This window comes from Oxyura jamaicensis, chromosome 8 (assembly GCF_011077185.1).
Source record: "Oxyura jamaicensis isolate SHBP4307 breed ruddy duck chromosome 8, BPBGC_Ojam_1.0, whole genome shotgun sequence".
NCBI lineage: Eukaryota > Metazoa > Chordata > Aves > Anseriformes > Anatidae > Oxyura > Oxyura jamaicensis.
In genome coordinates this window covers 8,881,194-8,898,239 of record NC_048900.1, presented here as the reverse complement: position 1 = coordinate 8,898,239, position 17,046 = coordinate 8,881,194, and the positions used below count along the sequence as shown (strand labels likewise).

The 17,046-nt window shown below is 41.6% G+C and overlaps 1 protein-coding gene across 1 annotated transcript in view; it reads left to right on the top strand.

Annotated features, from left to right (window-relative positions):
• MTA1 (metastasis associated 1) overlaps positions 1 to 17,046 on the top strand; it is a 77,360-nt gene that overhangs the window by 17,201 nt on the left and 43,113 nt on the right. The window contains exons 5-9 of the mRNA XM_035333367.1: positions 5,435 to 5,561; positions 5,743 to 5,806; positions 11,547 to 11,664; positions 13,199 to 13,301; positions 16,722 to 16,821. Coding sequence (XP_035189258.1) covers positions 5,435 to 5,561; positions 5,743 to 5,806; positions 11,547 to 11,664; positions 13,199 to 13,301; positions 16,722 to 16,821 — 512 coding nt within the window. The remainder of the gene's footprint in view (positions 1 to 5,434; positions 5,562 to 5,742; positions 5,807 to 11,546; positions 11,665 to 13,198; positions 13,302 to 16,721; positions 16,822 to 17,046) is intronic.

The window sequence follows — 17,046 nt, the reverse complement described above, 5'->3', positions numbered from 1 at the left end:
CTCACCAGAGACAACTAAGGCTTAGTGTAAATTTCATTAGCAGCTAGATTTTTTTCTAGTATGTTTCCTTTTGGTGCAGAATAAAATTGCTACTAAATTACTTCCATTCACTTAGATAGATGTTGTGTTGTGTGACTTCTGTTCCTCATGAGGAGGGAGAAGAGAGTAAAATTAAGCTTTTGGACAGCAGTTAGTTCTTTATTCTGAAAAAAAAAATAAACCACCACCATCCTGTGTGATATAATGAAATTAAATTTGTGGATGTTAACATTCCAGTACAGCTACTCAACACTGCCACTGACTTTTGAGTTCATTTCCATAAAGTCTCCTGTTGCCTCATTTTGATGCATTTGCAGTAGATGTACGTATCTGCATCGCTGATCTTTTAACTGCCTTTGTTCCGCTGATTAATGGAGCTTTCTGACTGCAGACATTTCTGGATTCACACAGTCTTATATTTAAGATGCCTTTATTTTAGACCTACCGTTGAGATCAGTGCAGTGAGAGAACCAAATAATGGGAAGATATGGCAAGAACATGAATGGAAAAATATGGGTGTATTTTGTAATGTTTTTTCTCTCAATAAAAGAAGGGAAGAGATGTGATTGTGAAATGAATCCTGCAAAGTTTGATTTTCTTTCTTTAATAGGGAAGAAAAGAAAAAAGAGGCTCTTATGCTTTAACTGAATAATCCATCAGCTATTTGAAAATCTGGGTTATGCTGTATTTCCTCATAATTCTTTATAAGGAAGAGGAATGAGTAGGAAGCAGCTTGTTCTGTAGTTGGTGACTGTAAATTAGTACCTTGATGTACGCAACCTGATTCCTGGATTTGATCTGTGATCTTACTATTTTTATCACATGATATAAAACTTGTCTAGGCTGTCCTATAAATCTTTCAGCCTTATAATGGCTTCCATAGATTGCTAGCACTTTTTATTCATAAGCCTCTTTAATCACCTCGCAAATTATTCCAGGACGTTTCTCCACCTGATTCTGAAATGAACCCGCTTCACCGGTAGGAGACTATTTAATGTTCTTTGCCCAAAGACCTTGTAGTGGTTTAAGGTAGGATATTGTATGCAAACGGAGTTGCAGGCAGAACCTGATGGAAGAGAAGCACACTCTGACTTTTATCGCTTACTCCTCAAGCTACTATTCGGATGCTGTGGCTATATATATGTTCTCCCCGCAGTTTCTTATATAATTAAGCAAATACTTCCAACAGCAGGAGCACAACCTCCTGTCCTCCCTTCCACCCACCCACCCCAGCTGGCTCCAGTTGCGCGTGGTCTGTCGTGCAGTGCTTCATTCAGAATGTTTGTCCTGACTGTAGAACAACGTTGGTAGTAGTTGGGGCGAGCTGAATGGCACGGGGAGCTCTTGGCAGCTCTGTGGTTAGCTTTCAGCAGCTGATGTGTGGGTGCCAGGCGGGCATGGCAGCCTGGTTTTCCAGGTGCTGAAGCTTCTAAAAATAAAGGTCTTGCAGCAGCAAAGTGTCGGTACTCAGTCAGTCCGTAAGCTGCATGAGAGCTGTGTGCTTGAACACGTAGGGGTCCACTGAGTGTTTTTAGATGACACCAGCCAGCACAAATGCGGTTTGATGGTAGCTTCACAGACAAGTTCTTGGCCGTTCTACACTCTCCAGCCCCCATTTGCTCCCTAAAGCACACGTGATTTTAGAATGAGCTGAGTTTATTAATCTACTAATGGACATTTTTGGCCCTGCTGAGAGGAGGAAACTGTGATTTCCTGTTCTGGTGGTGGTGTGGTAAGGAAGGATGTGCTGAGTGTCAAAAATAGCATCCATTTGCTCTGTGTTCTACCTGCAATGTTGGCCATGGTCATGGCTGCAACAGACGATCAAAAGAAGCCTTGGAAGGGATCGTAATGAGATGTTGTCTTGATGCTGTGGCCAACTCCTTCTGAACTGTCAAGGTATACAGATTTCCACTTGTTTAGAAAGTCTATCACATTTTTTATAGCTATGAATTGATACTAAATTTTTGGTAGGTAGGGAGAAAATGAATGAGGCTAGGAGGTTCAATATAGACCATTATAAATTGAACCTGGGAAAAGGAATCTGTTGTTATATTGGTCATCTCTTCAAATGCAACGCTTCTAGAACATCCTGCCATCCTAATGAAGGAGCTGTAACAGGTCAGTGCCACTGACTTCACTGTTTCCCAGTGTTTTAATCCCTTTTTTTTCTTTAAATTTCAGTGGTAGTGATGCCATGGTACCAAATTCTTCTGTTCCTACAGATGTACCTGTCTCCCAGACTGAACATCCTAGTGAGCTCTCTAAACCTAATTTCTGTGCCTTTGTGCTTTTCTGAATTCTGCCATGTAGCAACTCATACAACACTCAGCATGCAGAGCAGGGGCTGTTCCTTTACCTCTGATGTTGTAGAGAGCCCAGTCTGATCTATATCAAATTGCTATTCTTTCTAGTGTCTAGCAAATATTGATGTTTAATTTCGCATCTCATACACCCAATCATTTTAAATTACAATTTCTGCCTCTTGGGTTTCTCCTGCCAACTCAAAGTTTACTCTTTCTAATTATTTTTCCCCATATATGTTAGCTTTCACACGAGTCTTGCTGTTTGTGTCCAATCTGCCTGTCTCTTGTTTCCAATATAAGTTGTCTTCAAGCTTTTCTTAATGTGCTATTAATGATTCTGTCATCAAATATCAAATAATACTTAATCTAATGCACTCCTTGCAGCATTCCACTGGCTACTTCTGCATAGCTGACATATTACTGTTTGTACTAAGACTACATGTTTAGTTTTAAATCTGCGTGAGCACATCTATCAAGCAGAGAGATTAATTTTGAAGTAAGCCTTTATGAGAGCACTGAAGTCCCAGGATACTGCACCTACTGTGCTTTCTCATCGCTTGCTCTACAGTGCTGCCATAAATGTGGGCAAGTCTTTCTGAAAAGAGTTTATCGTTATGGTTATTATTATTTATTTTTAAAACTATGGACCTTATTTCTCAAAGGCTGCCGTTCTCAATGATCAAGTCTGCTTTGCTGAGAGCTTGAGCTATAGGAGGCTGAGATGCAGATGCGTCGGACAGGCTTGTCCTGGAACCAGAGGCTGCATCAGCCCCCGTGGTGGTTTATAGCCTGACCTAAACCTTTGCTGTATGCCAGGAGGTGATGAGGCGGTATTAGTTACAGTTTTTGTCAACGCCACTTCTGCGTGACTTCAGGAAGGCAGAGATTCCTGTGCTAAATCTAGGTTGTTTCTTTCCATCTTCCCTGTTTTCTTTCCATCTTCCTTTGGTTCAGAATGCGTTTGTCAAAATGCATTGTGCCTTTTTATTTTGAAGGGCTGTGCAGAGCAGAGCTGGCATAAGAAGAAAATGTGTGCTTCCCACCTTCCTTGTTTTATTACAAAAGCTAGGCATATAAATAAAGCAGTAGTTGAAAGACAAGCCTAGCTGAAGGGATGCAGTTCCTGAGATTAACTTGGTTTTGCTGGGTGGTTTCATTTTGTTTATAGATAAGACTGGCACTGTTGTCTTTTTTTTTTTTTTTAATGTAATTTTTGAAAGCTCTAGGCTATTAAATATACTGAAGGTATTAAGTATTTTAGGTTGCTCCTTACATTTTTTTTTTTTCTTTTCCCCTACATTACGCAGTGCACTGCTCTCTTTCTCCAAAAACTCATAAGTGCAGGCATGAATGCCTTTTCATTTTAGTATCCATCGCTTTTTAAGCAGGCTAGCTTGTAACTTGCTGACTTGTTTGTGGATTACTGCCGGTATATTTATAGTGGAGGTCAGCAGCCACAATATTAATTTTCAACTAAAACAGAATCCACTTCAGTAAATAAATTGCAGAACCATGAAACTGTGGCACAAATGTAAATTCTGTGTTCCAGTTCTTAGGAAAATATTAAATTGTAAGTGCGTGCTGCTGTATGCTTCAGAGCTCATGTGGCATAATAGATATTGTATGTTGTAGTCTGCTTTAATTAGGTTGCTGGCTTTTTCCTTTCCTTGCTGGAGCAGCTTACCTGAGGGGTGTATAAAGCACAAGTCTTTTTTCTGGAACCGTAAAACTGAGTGATAAATTGTGGGGAACCTGAAGGGTAGAGCTTTTTTCTTTTTTTTTTTTTTTTGTCACCCCCCTTTGGCATAATGGTGGCCTATTTAAAAGTAAATGCAATTTTAATGTTTTATAAAATGGAGATCGTTCCCTTCTGTTTGCTTTCTTTTGGGATAGCTGCAAGGATTACAGTTAACTAATCTTAAGGGTACATTAATCACAAGTATGCCTGTATGTGTTTTTGACTAGAAATGTTTCTTGGCAACAAGTGTTGAGTTAAGCTGCAGGCATAAGTCTCCTCTTTGAGAGTACAGCTGCAGTAAAATCGGAGTTTTACTATTCATGTATAAGACTTCACAGCTCATTCTAGTACAGTCTGGGAAACTGTACTGTGGTTTTGGAAAATGCAGTAACTGCCTTAATTTCACAGGGAAGGAGAGAGTGATGTTTTCTTTTGCAGTCCTCCATCATGGAGAAGCTTTGCAGTTTTCTTCTACAGTTTAATCCTATGCAATTGACAGAGTGCTTGCTAATGAACACAAACCACTAATAATGTACTTCCTACAAGAAAGATGCCTAGAGATGTTTTGGGTCGATTGTGTATCGGTAGGGGCGTGATTTCGTGTATTTACTTTGGCATTTGTTTCAAACTGGTCGGATGGAGATAGCAGAGCTCCAAGCCCCAGGTCGTGGATTCTGACTGCAGACTGAAGCGAGCTCTTGGAACAGCAGCACTGCAGACAGTGCGTGGTGTGGTAGGGTAGGGCTGGCTGCAAGACTGGCCTCGGGCACTTGGTCAGCCTTGTGACTGTGATCTATCGGCTGTGGTTGGGGTGAAAAGAGTAAAATACTTCAAATGACTAACCTAGCCTTTTTGGTGGGCATTTCTCTCAGAAGCTGTTGAAGATGGGCTGGGACAATCTGCGACTGATAACCTGAAAAAGAAGTAGGGCATATGATAGCTGACACCTGGCAAAGAGGAAAGACTTCACTTTCAGTGCCTCATTCATGATGCATCCGCTTCTTCCCGATGGAGTCAGTGGTGCAGGGATGATTCCAAGAAGAGCTCTTCCTTGGGCTTGGCTTGTCCATTGGTGGCAGATTCCTGTGTGACCAGGGCAAGTGTGGACATGGAGTGCTTTCAATCCAGCAGTGATAAATACAGTTCATCACAGGCATAACTTAAAGGATCTGCACTAATTATCTCATTATTTATTTGGCTGGAACTTGAGGATTCAGACCAAGTTAGATTTCATCTGTGTGCTATGTCTATTTATTATTTAGCGATGGTTTTGGAGCTGCTTCTTCTGATTGACCCTGAATGAATACTTACTCTGTGTTCTTAAAGATTGATTTTGTCTCTTTATAACCAGGAGAAATGGAAGAAGAGATGGAAAATCCAGAAATGGTTGATTTGCCAGAGAAACAGAAGCATCAGCTACGACATCGTGAGTTGTTTCTCTCCCGACAGTTGGAATCTCTGCCAGCCACACACATTAGGTAATGGCCATCTTCTTCCAGTGCTTTTTATTCAAAACAAAAACACAAATAGCATTAACATTATCCAAGTATTCTTCAACTTAATATTAAATTTTGTGTACAACTTCAGTAGTACCATCTTGTGAATCACACAAGCATTTAAGATGCATGCATTTTCATAAAATATGTTTCTCTTTTTTAGAGGCAAATGCAGCGTTACTCTGTTAAATGAGACAGAATCCCTTAAATCATATCTGGAACGGGAGGTATGAACCAATTTCGTGAATTGTCAAGCTTGAACACTTTATTTTGGCGCAATTTAGGATTGGTGGCTTTTCACCATTTTTGTAAAAAGACGGTTCTTTCATTTCTAAGCATACTGGGCATCGGTAGTGGGAAGCATTAAGCACAGTACAGTTTTCATTCTGATGTAAAACTTTGTGTTTCTAGCAGGCCAGACATCCCTGTGACAAGTAAGCTGTCTCTTCTCCTGTTAAGGGAACCCTTCTTGCTCATCAGCCTGGCAGTCTGAAAGTTCAAAGTGAAGGCTCGTGCCCCCAGGCTAGACTGGGTGGGAGGTGAAGTAACTGTAGAAGAGGGAGCAAGCCAGCAAACTGTATTTCTATGTATTACCTTTCTCCTGAAATCTTACATATTTATGTTAATACGCTTTAAGCTTGATCTCACTTCAGGTCTCTGAGGAGCTTAGTGCCCAGTTTTCTGAGCTCACTGTTCAAAATATTTACCTGTAATCCTCTAATTTTCCACTACAGAAGTTTAGATCCTTGAAAAACTACTTGTCAGTTGACTTCTGACTCCTGCAGAAATTTCAGCAATCTGGCTCTTTAAGAGTGCCTCAAATGAACACGTGTAACTGAATTGTCTTGCTCTTAATCACTATTCCGAATACAAATTTGGGGTTTACTTTTTCAGTAAAGTTTTCAGTTTTGTGATTTCAAAAATTACAATTGTGCAGTCCTTTATGGATATCTTTATATACCTTTAAATGTGGCTACACCTCTGGCTGCTCTGGGTTATGCGGTCTTGGAATTTGACAATATGAAAGCTTTATTTTTGGAGATTAGCAGCAGTTTTCTCTTAAACTTTTACTAACAACTAGTAAACAATTTCAGTATTATTATTTGAATAAATCTGCAAGCATTATATTTGGGTTTGAAAACATTTAGATGTTATACAAGAGAGGAAATCTTGCAATTGGAAACAGGAGGGTAATGGTCATCAGCTGGCCTTTAAGAAACAAGAAGAAAACAGCTTTATTTTTTTTGGAAGGAGCATATTGCAGTCTGTCTCGTAATTGGGTTTTATTTAAGTGTATTTTTAACTTTCTTTAGTATTTATTTAAATGTAAGATTAATTTTAATCCAATGCTCCAGTTTAAGAGAATTTTAAACAAAGCATGGGGATTAAATAGTCAGGCTTCTCTTTGGAATGTGAAACCAGAAACATGTCGAGTGTGCCCAGGGCTGCCAAATGGCAGCGCATCAAACAAGGGCTGTTGTATTCAGAAATGCTTGTCACCAACTAGCAGCCGAGGATATGCCCATCTGAAAGCAAAAGGTAATGAAACTGAAATTAGTTTTAGATTTACCAGTCCCCGACCTTTAAATAGCGTTCCTTCGCAATTGCTCCCCAAACATTTTTATTACCAGCAATTTTACAGGTAGGTGCCTTGAGAAGGGAGCTGCTTTCCTCTAATCGTGCAACTGCAGATGTAGGAATAGAAAGGGATCTTGTTTTCATCCTTTTGAACTCTCAGAATGCAAGATGAGTGATGCAGGTTATTTTTAAACCGAGCAGGCACTTAGAGATTTCACAGAATGAGAGAGTTCCCTGAATGTGTCCTGTCACTTAGCACAGTATTTTGCCGTGGTGCAAACTAACTTGGACAGATGGTAAAGAAATTAAAAGCTCAGGAACAGAAATGTGCTTGGGTGGAGGGTAAAGAGATTAAAAAAAAGGAGGTACTTGTTGCCGGGTGAATTCCTAGCACTGGATGGTGGTGTTTTGAACTGTTGTTTCTACTTTTTTTTCCTTCCTGTTTTTAATCCTCAGCTTTCAGAGTGGTTTTATTTTTTTATATATTTTTAATGTGGCTTCTGTCAGTAAAGCACAAGCAGTTCTAGGGAATCTGTCATTGGATTTCTTGTATATTATGACCACTGAAAGTAGGTTTTTAGCCCAGGGCTGTGTTCCTTGAAGAAGGTTAAACATGCAGACAGGAATTTTTCGGGAGATAGTAAGCATAGCAAAATTATATTTGTGTTATCTGTTCTTTCATCCTTCCACTCCCTCTCTGTCATGCTCCTCACGAAGATTGCACCATTAATTCAGGGAGGGGCAGAAAGGCGACCAGCACTGGCTTCTTGACGCTGCCTGGCAGAAGTGGGTTTGTGCAGAACTGAGGAACAGGAGGAAAAGGGGAAAAAAGCAATAAAACACTTGAATTTTGCGTAGATACTGAATTCTCGAGGAGATCAAGAGAATGGCATAGCCACTTAGGGCAAAAGCATTAGATTCCCCTATTCTGCAGGAAACTATTTTATACGTGCCACTTATTTTACTGCTCTGCTAGGATATATCCGTGCACTTGTGTGAATTTTGCCTGCTGGGTAGATATCTGGCATCTCTGTTTCTTTTGGTACCCCCTAAAAATAAAGCGCTATATAATTAAACTGTATCCCCCCGCCCCCCTTCTCCCCAACTGACTTCACGAGGGTAAGTTTGCAAGCTGTAATAAACGAACCACTCTTTCTGTGCTGTACTTTGACTTTGAGCCTTTTTGCCAGTGTTTCTGTAGTTGGTGGCTTTGGTTCTTGGCTATAGCTAGTGGCAGCTCCGGGGCTTGGGTAGGGAGGCTCTGAGCATATGTGGCTGTGTAACAGTTTGGAGAAGCAGAAAGCCACAGTTTAATTTTAACTCTTGGCAGGTCATTTTATTTTTCTCCGAACATGTTGAATGTTTTCTGGGATCTGAAATTAAAACAGAAAACCCTTCTTTTTCTTGACTGCTGCAAGCTCGACACGCACAGTTTTGACAGCTAGAATGAGCATGGAGGGTTTGGAAGAGCCATGTTGTTCTGTTGTGAATATCACCTTGTGAAACCCTTCTGAAAAATCTCACGTTTGTATCACGTAATGGTGATCAAGAGCTCACATACACTCTAATCTATACAGGGATCTGCTCTGCTCCTTGGGCTGTAGTTTGTGTTGGCATTAAACTCACAAATGTTTTCAAAAATCTCCCAAAGTAGTGTGAGCTGAATTTCACGTTTCTGTGGAGGGAGACGGTAGCGGTATTGCATTACTGCTGAGGATTGTGTTCTGTTTTGTGTTCACATTTCTGCCCCTAAACTTCCATCTTTTCTCTCTTGGAGAGGCTCCAGCTGGGCAGAAGAGATCAGAGACTTGAACTTCTTTATTTTGTAGAGAACTGCTGCTTGCCTTCCTCCTGCCTTCCTTTGCCTCTGCTTCTCTGAAAAGGGTGGAGGAAGAAGGGCAAACAGAAGTGTGCAGCCTGTTCCTTTTTTTCTTTTTTTCATTGAGTGATTGTCCTTAGTCTGCTAAATGCACGGCAATAACACACAGAAGAGAAGCACTGGGGCACGTCACAGTCTGTAATATTTTTGGAGAAAACCATGGTGAATGATTTTTCCTGGCCAACAAAGATTGCATTAAGGAATCTCTTTCAGAGGCTGGTCTTCTTGGAGCCCCCCGTGTTACTATACTACAGCGCTGGGTTTGTGCATTTGCTGGGCAACGTGCCTGAACAGCATTCACGTTGCACTGCATGTACTTTGTCTTACAATTAGGTGTTGTGGAGCTGGAACGAATAAAACGTTTTGTTTAAAAGGCAAAAGCTTGCAAGACAAAACCTTTTCCTACATTTTGTTTATGCGACAATATATCCTCGGGATTGTAATATCCTGAGCTGTGTGTGTGTCAGGGAGCAAGAGACCCAGATCTCTTTACCCAGCTGTAATATAAATGAGTTTTCTTCTACTCCGAAGCTCCTTTCTGATGTTAGGTTGATGTAAATTGACCTTGGTTCCTGTGGGAGTAGGAATCAATTCTGTCAAGAATATTATTGATTTAGGATGCAACTGAATCTCCCAAAATAGAACCCTTCCAGTTCACTTAACTGGGTGTTAGGACAGCATTTTGCCGAGTGTTAGCTATGACTTCTGTTCTGTTGTTGTGACAGAACATGAGATTGTTCCTGCCTTTTTGCTGTGGCATGTTTGCTGCTGGAGAAGATCAGGGCAAATTCCCATCTTCCCTCTTGTGCTGTGCTCTCCTGGTGGTACCTGTTTGTGCAGTGCTTTCTCAGGTAGCAGAGTGGGTTTGGCTGGCTTGTTGCACACCCCCCTCACCTATATCCCCCCAATTAACTTTCTTAAATTCGATAATTGGATGGTGGATGCTTTACATGTAAACAACCATGGGAGACCTTACCTATGTGACATCGGTCTTAGATTAATGTGTGCAATTTGCAGGGCTGGAAAAACAAGCCTAATGGGTACCTTTGAATCTCTAGCCCATGGAATATTTGTCATGCCCTGGTAAAATTCACAGTGATTCTTCCTTTTTTTTTTTTTTTTTAACAACATACTGGGGGACTCTGTTTTCCCTTGCCACCTCTTTGTGAGGATGAACAGAGCTTAGAACTGATGCCGGCTTTGTCCTAATTTTTGTTGCATGCTGTTGACACGTACAAATATAGGGAAAGAGAAAATGAGGTGAACGTGAAATGAGATGTCCTTAAACAGGGTGCCTGCTATTTACCCAGAAATAAAGGGAAAGGGAAAATGGGCCAGAAACCTGAGATGTGAAAAATGGTACATACTGTGTTTCTGTTCAGAAACACTTCTCTTTCTTGGTGACATTGTTACTGTGGATGGAGATTTTGCTAGGTTTGTTATCTCATGTCCTAACAGAGCTCTCTCCTTGCCTCATATCCCATGCTACCTACTTCGTCTCCAATTTGTCACTCAGTAGCTATATCTAAGTACTTATCTGTGCAGAAAAGTTTTATTTCTTATACTGTGTAGTTAAAATTATGGCTGTTTTCTTCCTCCCCCCGGGCAGGACATTCTCATTCTGGTGTGACTTTTTGCTTTAATTGTACATGCTTCCCCAGGTGATGGAAGCCAAGCAGCTTTTTCAGCCTTTCTCTCATCTACTGGAGCAAAAGCAACAAATTAATGTATTACCACCTGCAGCTAGTTGCTGCTGCTGCCAAATCTGCTTCCTGTTGCCCAATAACCAGCAGAAGGACAGATGGCAATTTACGCTAAGTGGGGGCAGGCAACAGGTTGGTCAGCAGTGCATCCCTGCGCCTAGGGAAGACAACCATGTCCCGATCTTTATTAGCAAGAGAGCAGGGAGCAGGCTGAGGGCAGGGATTTCCACCTCTGCTCACCACTTGCACAACCACTTCTGGAGCGCTGTGCGCAGTTTGGGCGCTCCCAGCGCTGTGCCTAGTCCAGCAGAGGCCACAGAGGTGGTCTGGGGCTTGATTCCTCTTCGGGATGTTGTGTGCATGTAGTTGCAACGCTCAGAAGTTAGGCTTTAGTCTGCACCAATATTTTTGTGCAGATAAATCGCTGGCATCTAATTATTGCCATTTTGATGAACAGGAAAATGCAGTTGCACGTCCTAAGCCAGCTGGTGTTACCAAAAATTCCCTTCTGGCCTTCCTGAGCCCTGCTTGTCTTGTGCAAGATGAGCCATGTTTGCTTCAACTGCAAAGAGTGTATATTAGGGGAGCTGCTGTCTGGGAGGGTTGTTACAGTACAGAAGAAAGAGGCAGCATTTAACATTGGGTTTTAAAACTGGTGGTTCATTTATTGCTTGTTCACCCAATTTTAAAATCTATATATAGCTAGTAAGAACAAACTTGCAATGTAAAAGCTTGCTACTATGTATGCAATGCTAAAAATAAAAGTTAATAATACTCTTTTTTTTTTTGCTTTTGTTTTATTTTTAGGATTTCTTCTTCTATTCACTAGTATACGATCCTCAACAAAAGACCCTACTCGCTGATAAAGGAGAAATTCGAGTCGGAAACAGATACCAGGCAGATATAACAGACTTATTAAAAGAGGGTAATTTCCATAATTTATTTAAATTCTCCAGAGGCCATGTTGAATGCGGCCACTTTTATGTACGTGGCCCCTGTGGGAGATGGAGGTTTCTACCACCAGGTCATGCGTACCCCGATGGCCTGGTTCATTAGTGACTGAAGCTGCTGCCCACCGAATGCAATTAATTATGTCTCAAACCAGTCTTTAAGTGGGCATTCGTCCAAATCATAAAAGTTGTTGAAACAAATTGAATTAATTGGCTCTCTCGGAGCTTGCACTCGTGTTATTAAGAGACTTCAGGATTTCCATGGGAAGCACACATTTCCAGCACATCTGTAAAGCCTTTGTGTTTTTAATCAAGCCTCACTTCCCTGCACGGGCCCCTCCCAAATTATTGCCAATTAAATGCTGTCTCCCCTCATCAGTTTGCCCATTATTGCCGGGTGCCTTTTCCTCAGAGCCCCCTCCCCATCCAGTGGTGTTGGCTGCCAGCCTTGATTTCTCACCTGCAGAGCAGGCAGGAGGAGGACTTTGCTGCCCTGCCACGGTGTGCAACCTCAGCCAGCCCTGCAGAAGGAGCACGAGGACCCCAGCCTAGGAAGAGGGGCCAGCAGAAGTGACTGTTACTGGTTACCAGATGCTAACTTCAGACTGGTCCTTTCACTGCCCTCCAGATCCAGAAGTGGGTGGGAAAACGTTTCTGCAGAGCCAGGTCCTCCTGAGAGAGCAGGTGTTGGAAGAGGCTTCGCCAAAGCGTGCAGGCAGAGATAGAAAAGCACCGAGGCACTTCAGTCTGTGCTTTGGAGTTTTGCTGATACTGTTAGGCTAATGTTAGAACAGGCAAACAAATTGTTCAGGACTCTTGTTTAATTTGTCTGTGGTATTTATTCAGCAGCTGGGCTAGCCTCCTAAGTGAGGATGAACTAATTTGAAAGGCATTTTCTTCCCTCAGCAGGCCAACACGGGGATTCAGAGAAGGATAATCTCCAGATGTTTGAAAAGGAGCACACAAAAAAAAAAAAAAAAAAAAAAAAAAAAGCTCAATAGCTCCTGTATTTTTCCATGGTATTTTGGTTTGTGTAGGGTCAGGATAAAAAAAAAAAGCAGGAGAATCTGATGCCACGATTTACCCCTTAGAAAGCAGCTGATGCAGATTGAACCAGCTACTCATTTCCTTCTCAGAGTAGCCGGGAGCGTGTTTGTTTTTCTGGAACTGCTGCAAGGTAGAGGAGAAAGAAGAGAGAAGCTGGGGAGGAGAATGAAGAGAGTCTGGCTAGTTTGGAGGAGGATGTGCTCCATTTCCCACTATTTGGGGCCTTTGAAGCCAGTTCTTCTGCACCTGATTGCCTCATTTGGATGAGCTGGGTTGCTGTGTCTGTCAGGCTGGAATTGTCACAGACAAAGGGGTGAATGAAATTCTCGCTGTTAGGCAGAATATCAGAGATGGACTGTCAGTTAAATTAATAAATTATTATCAAATTTATATACAAAATCGGGAAAGTGTTTTTATTCCAAAACAGCCGTACTGAGCACTTCCAACTTGTTTTTCAAACAGGTGAGGATGATGGAAGAGATCAGTCAAAACTTGAAACAAAAGTTTGGGAAGCCTTTAACCCGCTAGTAGACAAGCAGATAGACCAGTTCTTGGTGGTAGCACGGTAAGAGCAATTTGCCTCTTCTTTGAATAAGTAAATTTTAATAAGGCTTATTTTCCAAGCACTTTTTAATTCTTTTTGCTTTACTCATATGATTGCTGGTTTGGTTGCATGATTCACGTATTTCATTTTGAAGCGATGGACATGTTACATACGTGCCTTGCTGGGAACTGCATGACTTCAGTAACTCAGATTTACAGTTCTTACTTTCTCAAAGTTAATCACATAAAATCAAAAGTTTTTTTTTAATGTTAAAACTGCCTTGTAATTGGTGAGGGTTTTCAAATGGGGCAAGCGTGCAGGAGGCCTAGTAAACCAAATTCCTGACAGTTCGTTACTATGTCTGTTTTCTCTCCTTTTCAAACCCAGTCACATTTCAACATGCAATTATAGCTAAGATGTCTGGTAAAGCATTTTTGGTAGTGTAGGTGTTTTCTAATGCCTAGATTCCAATAGGTAGGCAGAATAAAGTAAAAGCCTACAAATCTGTACGGATGGTGAAATTTATGCTCCTGTTTAAGCCCAAGGCAATCTTTGTTCATTAATACTAGTTTTTTTTAAATGCTCGTGAATTTTTTCAGTATTGTGCACTGGAACAAACAGAAGCCTATACCAACATTTAGGCTCTTGTAGCAACTGATGATTTAGTAATTCTAAAAAAAATTAAAGAAAAAAGGTAATTATCTCCAACCTCTGTCTTTTAGGTAAAATTATAGGATTGTGGAAGCATGGGAGGAAAGTGGTGTGAGTAGACGGACATTTGGACTTTCTGGTGTTTGTAGTATCTAATAGTTTGGTGTTAGATACAGGTAGGAAAGGAGTGTGTACATTTATCATCTGCTAGTAGTATTTGCCTTGCTGCTCTTGAGAGTTCTGCTGATGAGGCATGGTGTGTGACAGACCCGGACCCTGGCTTGCAGGGCAGCCTGCCGCAGCCAAGGGCTTTAGCCCTGGAACATGGAGTTAAGCCTACATTTCAGGTACTCCCTTGGACTTGGCTCTGGTGCTGTCAGATGTTTACTTTGTGGTTTTTACCCTCTTGAATTTTCTTGCTCTTGAATTTTCTGAAATTTCCCAAGCGTGGCATTGGTGTGTACGTAGTGGGTAAGGTAATGGGATGTCTCCTGAGGAGGTAACGTGAGAGCCTGTGCCTGAGAATTTGTCTGGACGGAGCCCTCTAGTTCTGACTGGAGCTGTTGAATGATGCAACAAGGGTGCGTTTATGAAATGGCAGTAAATGTTTTCAACATGTTGAATGATACAAGCTTAGGGAAATACTGGGAAAAAAAAGGATTGAGGAAAATCAAGGAGCTGGTGAAATGTGTTTTAAGAACGCAAGAAATGTGTATACTCAGAAATATGCAACAATATTGGGTTTTCTATGTACTTTGAAGATTAAGCTTGCTTTTGTTATGAACTTCAGCCAAAAGTTTTAAAAACAGCTACTCTGAATTGCAGCACTTTAAAACCTTTGTATGCATGTTTGTGCCTTGCATGAAGGCCCAATAATGGGGAGCTGAGAATGAAAGTAGGTAGGTTAAGATGGAAAAAAGTTAATTGCTGTCCAGACTGAAGAAAATCTGTCAGTTCAGAATCTATCAGTACATTTTTGTCTTCAGTTAAGCATGTGCTTTTTGTTGTCTAGACCTTTTTAAGGTTCATAAAATCTTTAGTGTTATGTCTACACTAAGGAATCACCATAAAATGTAAGCTCTTGAAGTTTCACTGTTCTGCTTACACAATACGTTGCTGTTTCCCTTGACCTGTGCCAACAGTAAATTCAAACTTGCTGAACTAAGTGATTTATGGGCAACAGATTAATTCTACTTAATCAGATGGACATAGGGAAATGGATGAAAGTGGGGAGAGGATAATCTCCACCAGCAGTGCGGAACAAGCGGATGAAGGAGCGATGGGGAGAGCTGGAATGTTTCCAGCGAAGGGTATTCCAGCTTCCTGACAAGTCTGCAGTTTCACAGTTGCTTCTAATCAAGTGAAGATACCACCACCACCAACAAAAAGCTCATTTGCTGGGCTGTTTTTCAGCAGCGTTAATTTAAATTTGCCACTCGGCCATGCAGTTTTGGTGTTAGGAAGTCCCAGAAGGAAGCCAGAGGGTAGAATTGCCCCCATGGATGGGGCTTTGCACTTGGCTTGGTTTAGAGTGACTGCAGAGCTGCTTTGTGATGGTGGTTTCCACCTCGTGTGGGCTTTTGGTGGTGATGCTGTTTTTAGTAGTCCTGGCTGTTTGCTGCTGCCTGCTCGATTTGCTTAGAGCTGCTCGAGGCTGCCTGCTGCAAAGAGTTACTTAAAAGATCAGCATAAAGATTGCTTCTGCCCAGAATCAGCAAAGTGATCCAGCATATAATTAGGCGCACACACACACACACACACACACACGCGCGTTCTGGAGATGGGGAATCCATGAACCAGGGACGGGGATGAGTGAGTAGGAGGCTGGGGAGGAGGTGAGCTGTGAGCGTGCACCAAAACCTGGGCGAGGGAGGCAGCTTTGGCTTTTGGCCAAACTCCATTATTTGACCGACTCCTGCCTAAGTATTTACCTTTCCTCCTCTAATGGACTGCTTGGCACTAGAGTTTTTCCCCCTGTGCACTCAAACTGGTCAGGGGAAGCAATCCGAGTGGGGGGAAAAATGGATTTTTGTTGTTGTAGCTGCTCAGAGGAGTTCAGCTCTTGTTCACTGTGCAAGAGCATTCCCAACTGTGCGCCACGATAAGCATCGAGGGCAGAGGGAATTACTGGAACGAATGGTCCTGTTAAAGATTTCTCCAGCTCATTTCTTTAGGGATCAAATGAGGAGCAGGGGATTTGTGGCCTAACGAGCAGGAGTGGCTGGCATTGGGAAGTATTTGAGAATTGCTGTATTCCTACACAGTCCACCTAATGTATGTACTTACAGCGTTATACCATGTTGTAAAATAAAGACTGTTTTATTTTTTTTGAGAGTTAGAAAAGTGATTGTTACTGATTTTTTTTTTTTCTCTGTTTTGTCTTGGCATCTGTCTCCATACTTTTAGACAACGTAGCACTGCTCATGTCATTGTGGAAAAGAGTTTGTGCCATTCATAAAGCTCACTTGTGGTCAGTTTCTGTTAAACCTTAATTCAGAGGTCTGTGCTGGGAGATAGGGGATAAGATGGTTCAAAACTCCCCGTTTGTGATCTTCAAGTCTTGCTGTTTTCTCTCCTAAGCACCCTTGGTCACATGAACCAAGTACAGTAAAGCGTCTCTAATAACAAACCACATTTGAAGAGGCTGGTCTCTGGCTCGGAACTAGTGCCAAACCACGTAATCTTTTTACTGAGAAACGGAGTCTGCTGATCTCAAAAAGTGTTGGTTGGGTGTTGATATTTATGCTTGCTTTGCTTGCAAAGTTAATGCTCCATTTTAATTTCTTTCAGGTCTGTTGGTACATTTGCCCGAGCCCTGGATTGCAGTAGTTCTGTCAGACAGCCAAGTTTACACATGAGTGCTGCAGCAGCCTCTAGGGATATCACATTGGTAAGATTTTTAAGAGGACCTTCGGTTATTGAGAGATGCAAAATAATTCACCTCAGCAATAACAGTTGGCAAAAGGAGAGGGACAGATGGACTGTAATTGTGGCCTGCTATGAACCAGATCTTGTCTTTGTAAAGGAATTCTTTATTTACATATGAAGTAACTTCTTTTTCTGGCTTTGTGCCTTTTATGATCCATCATGGTTAACTCTTGATTTTTTTTAATTA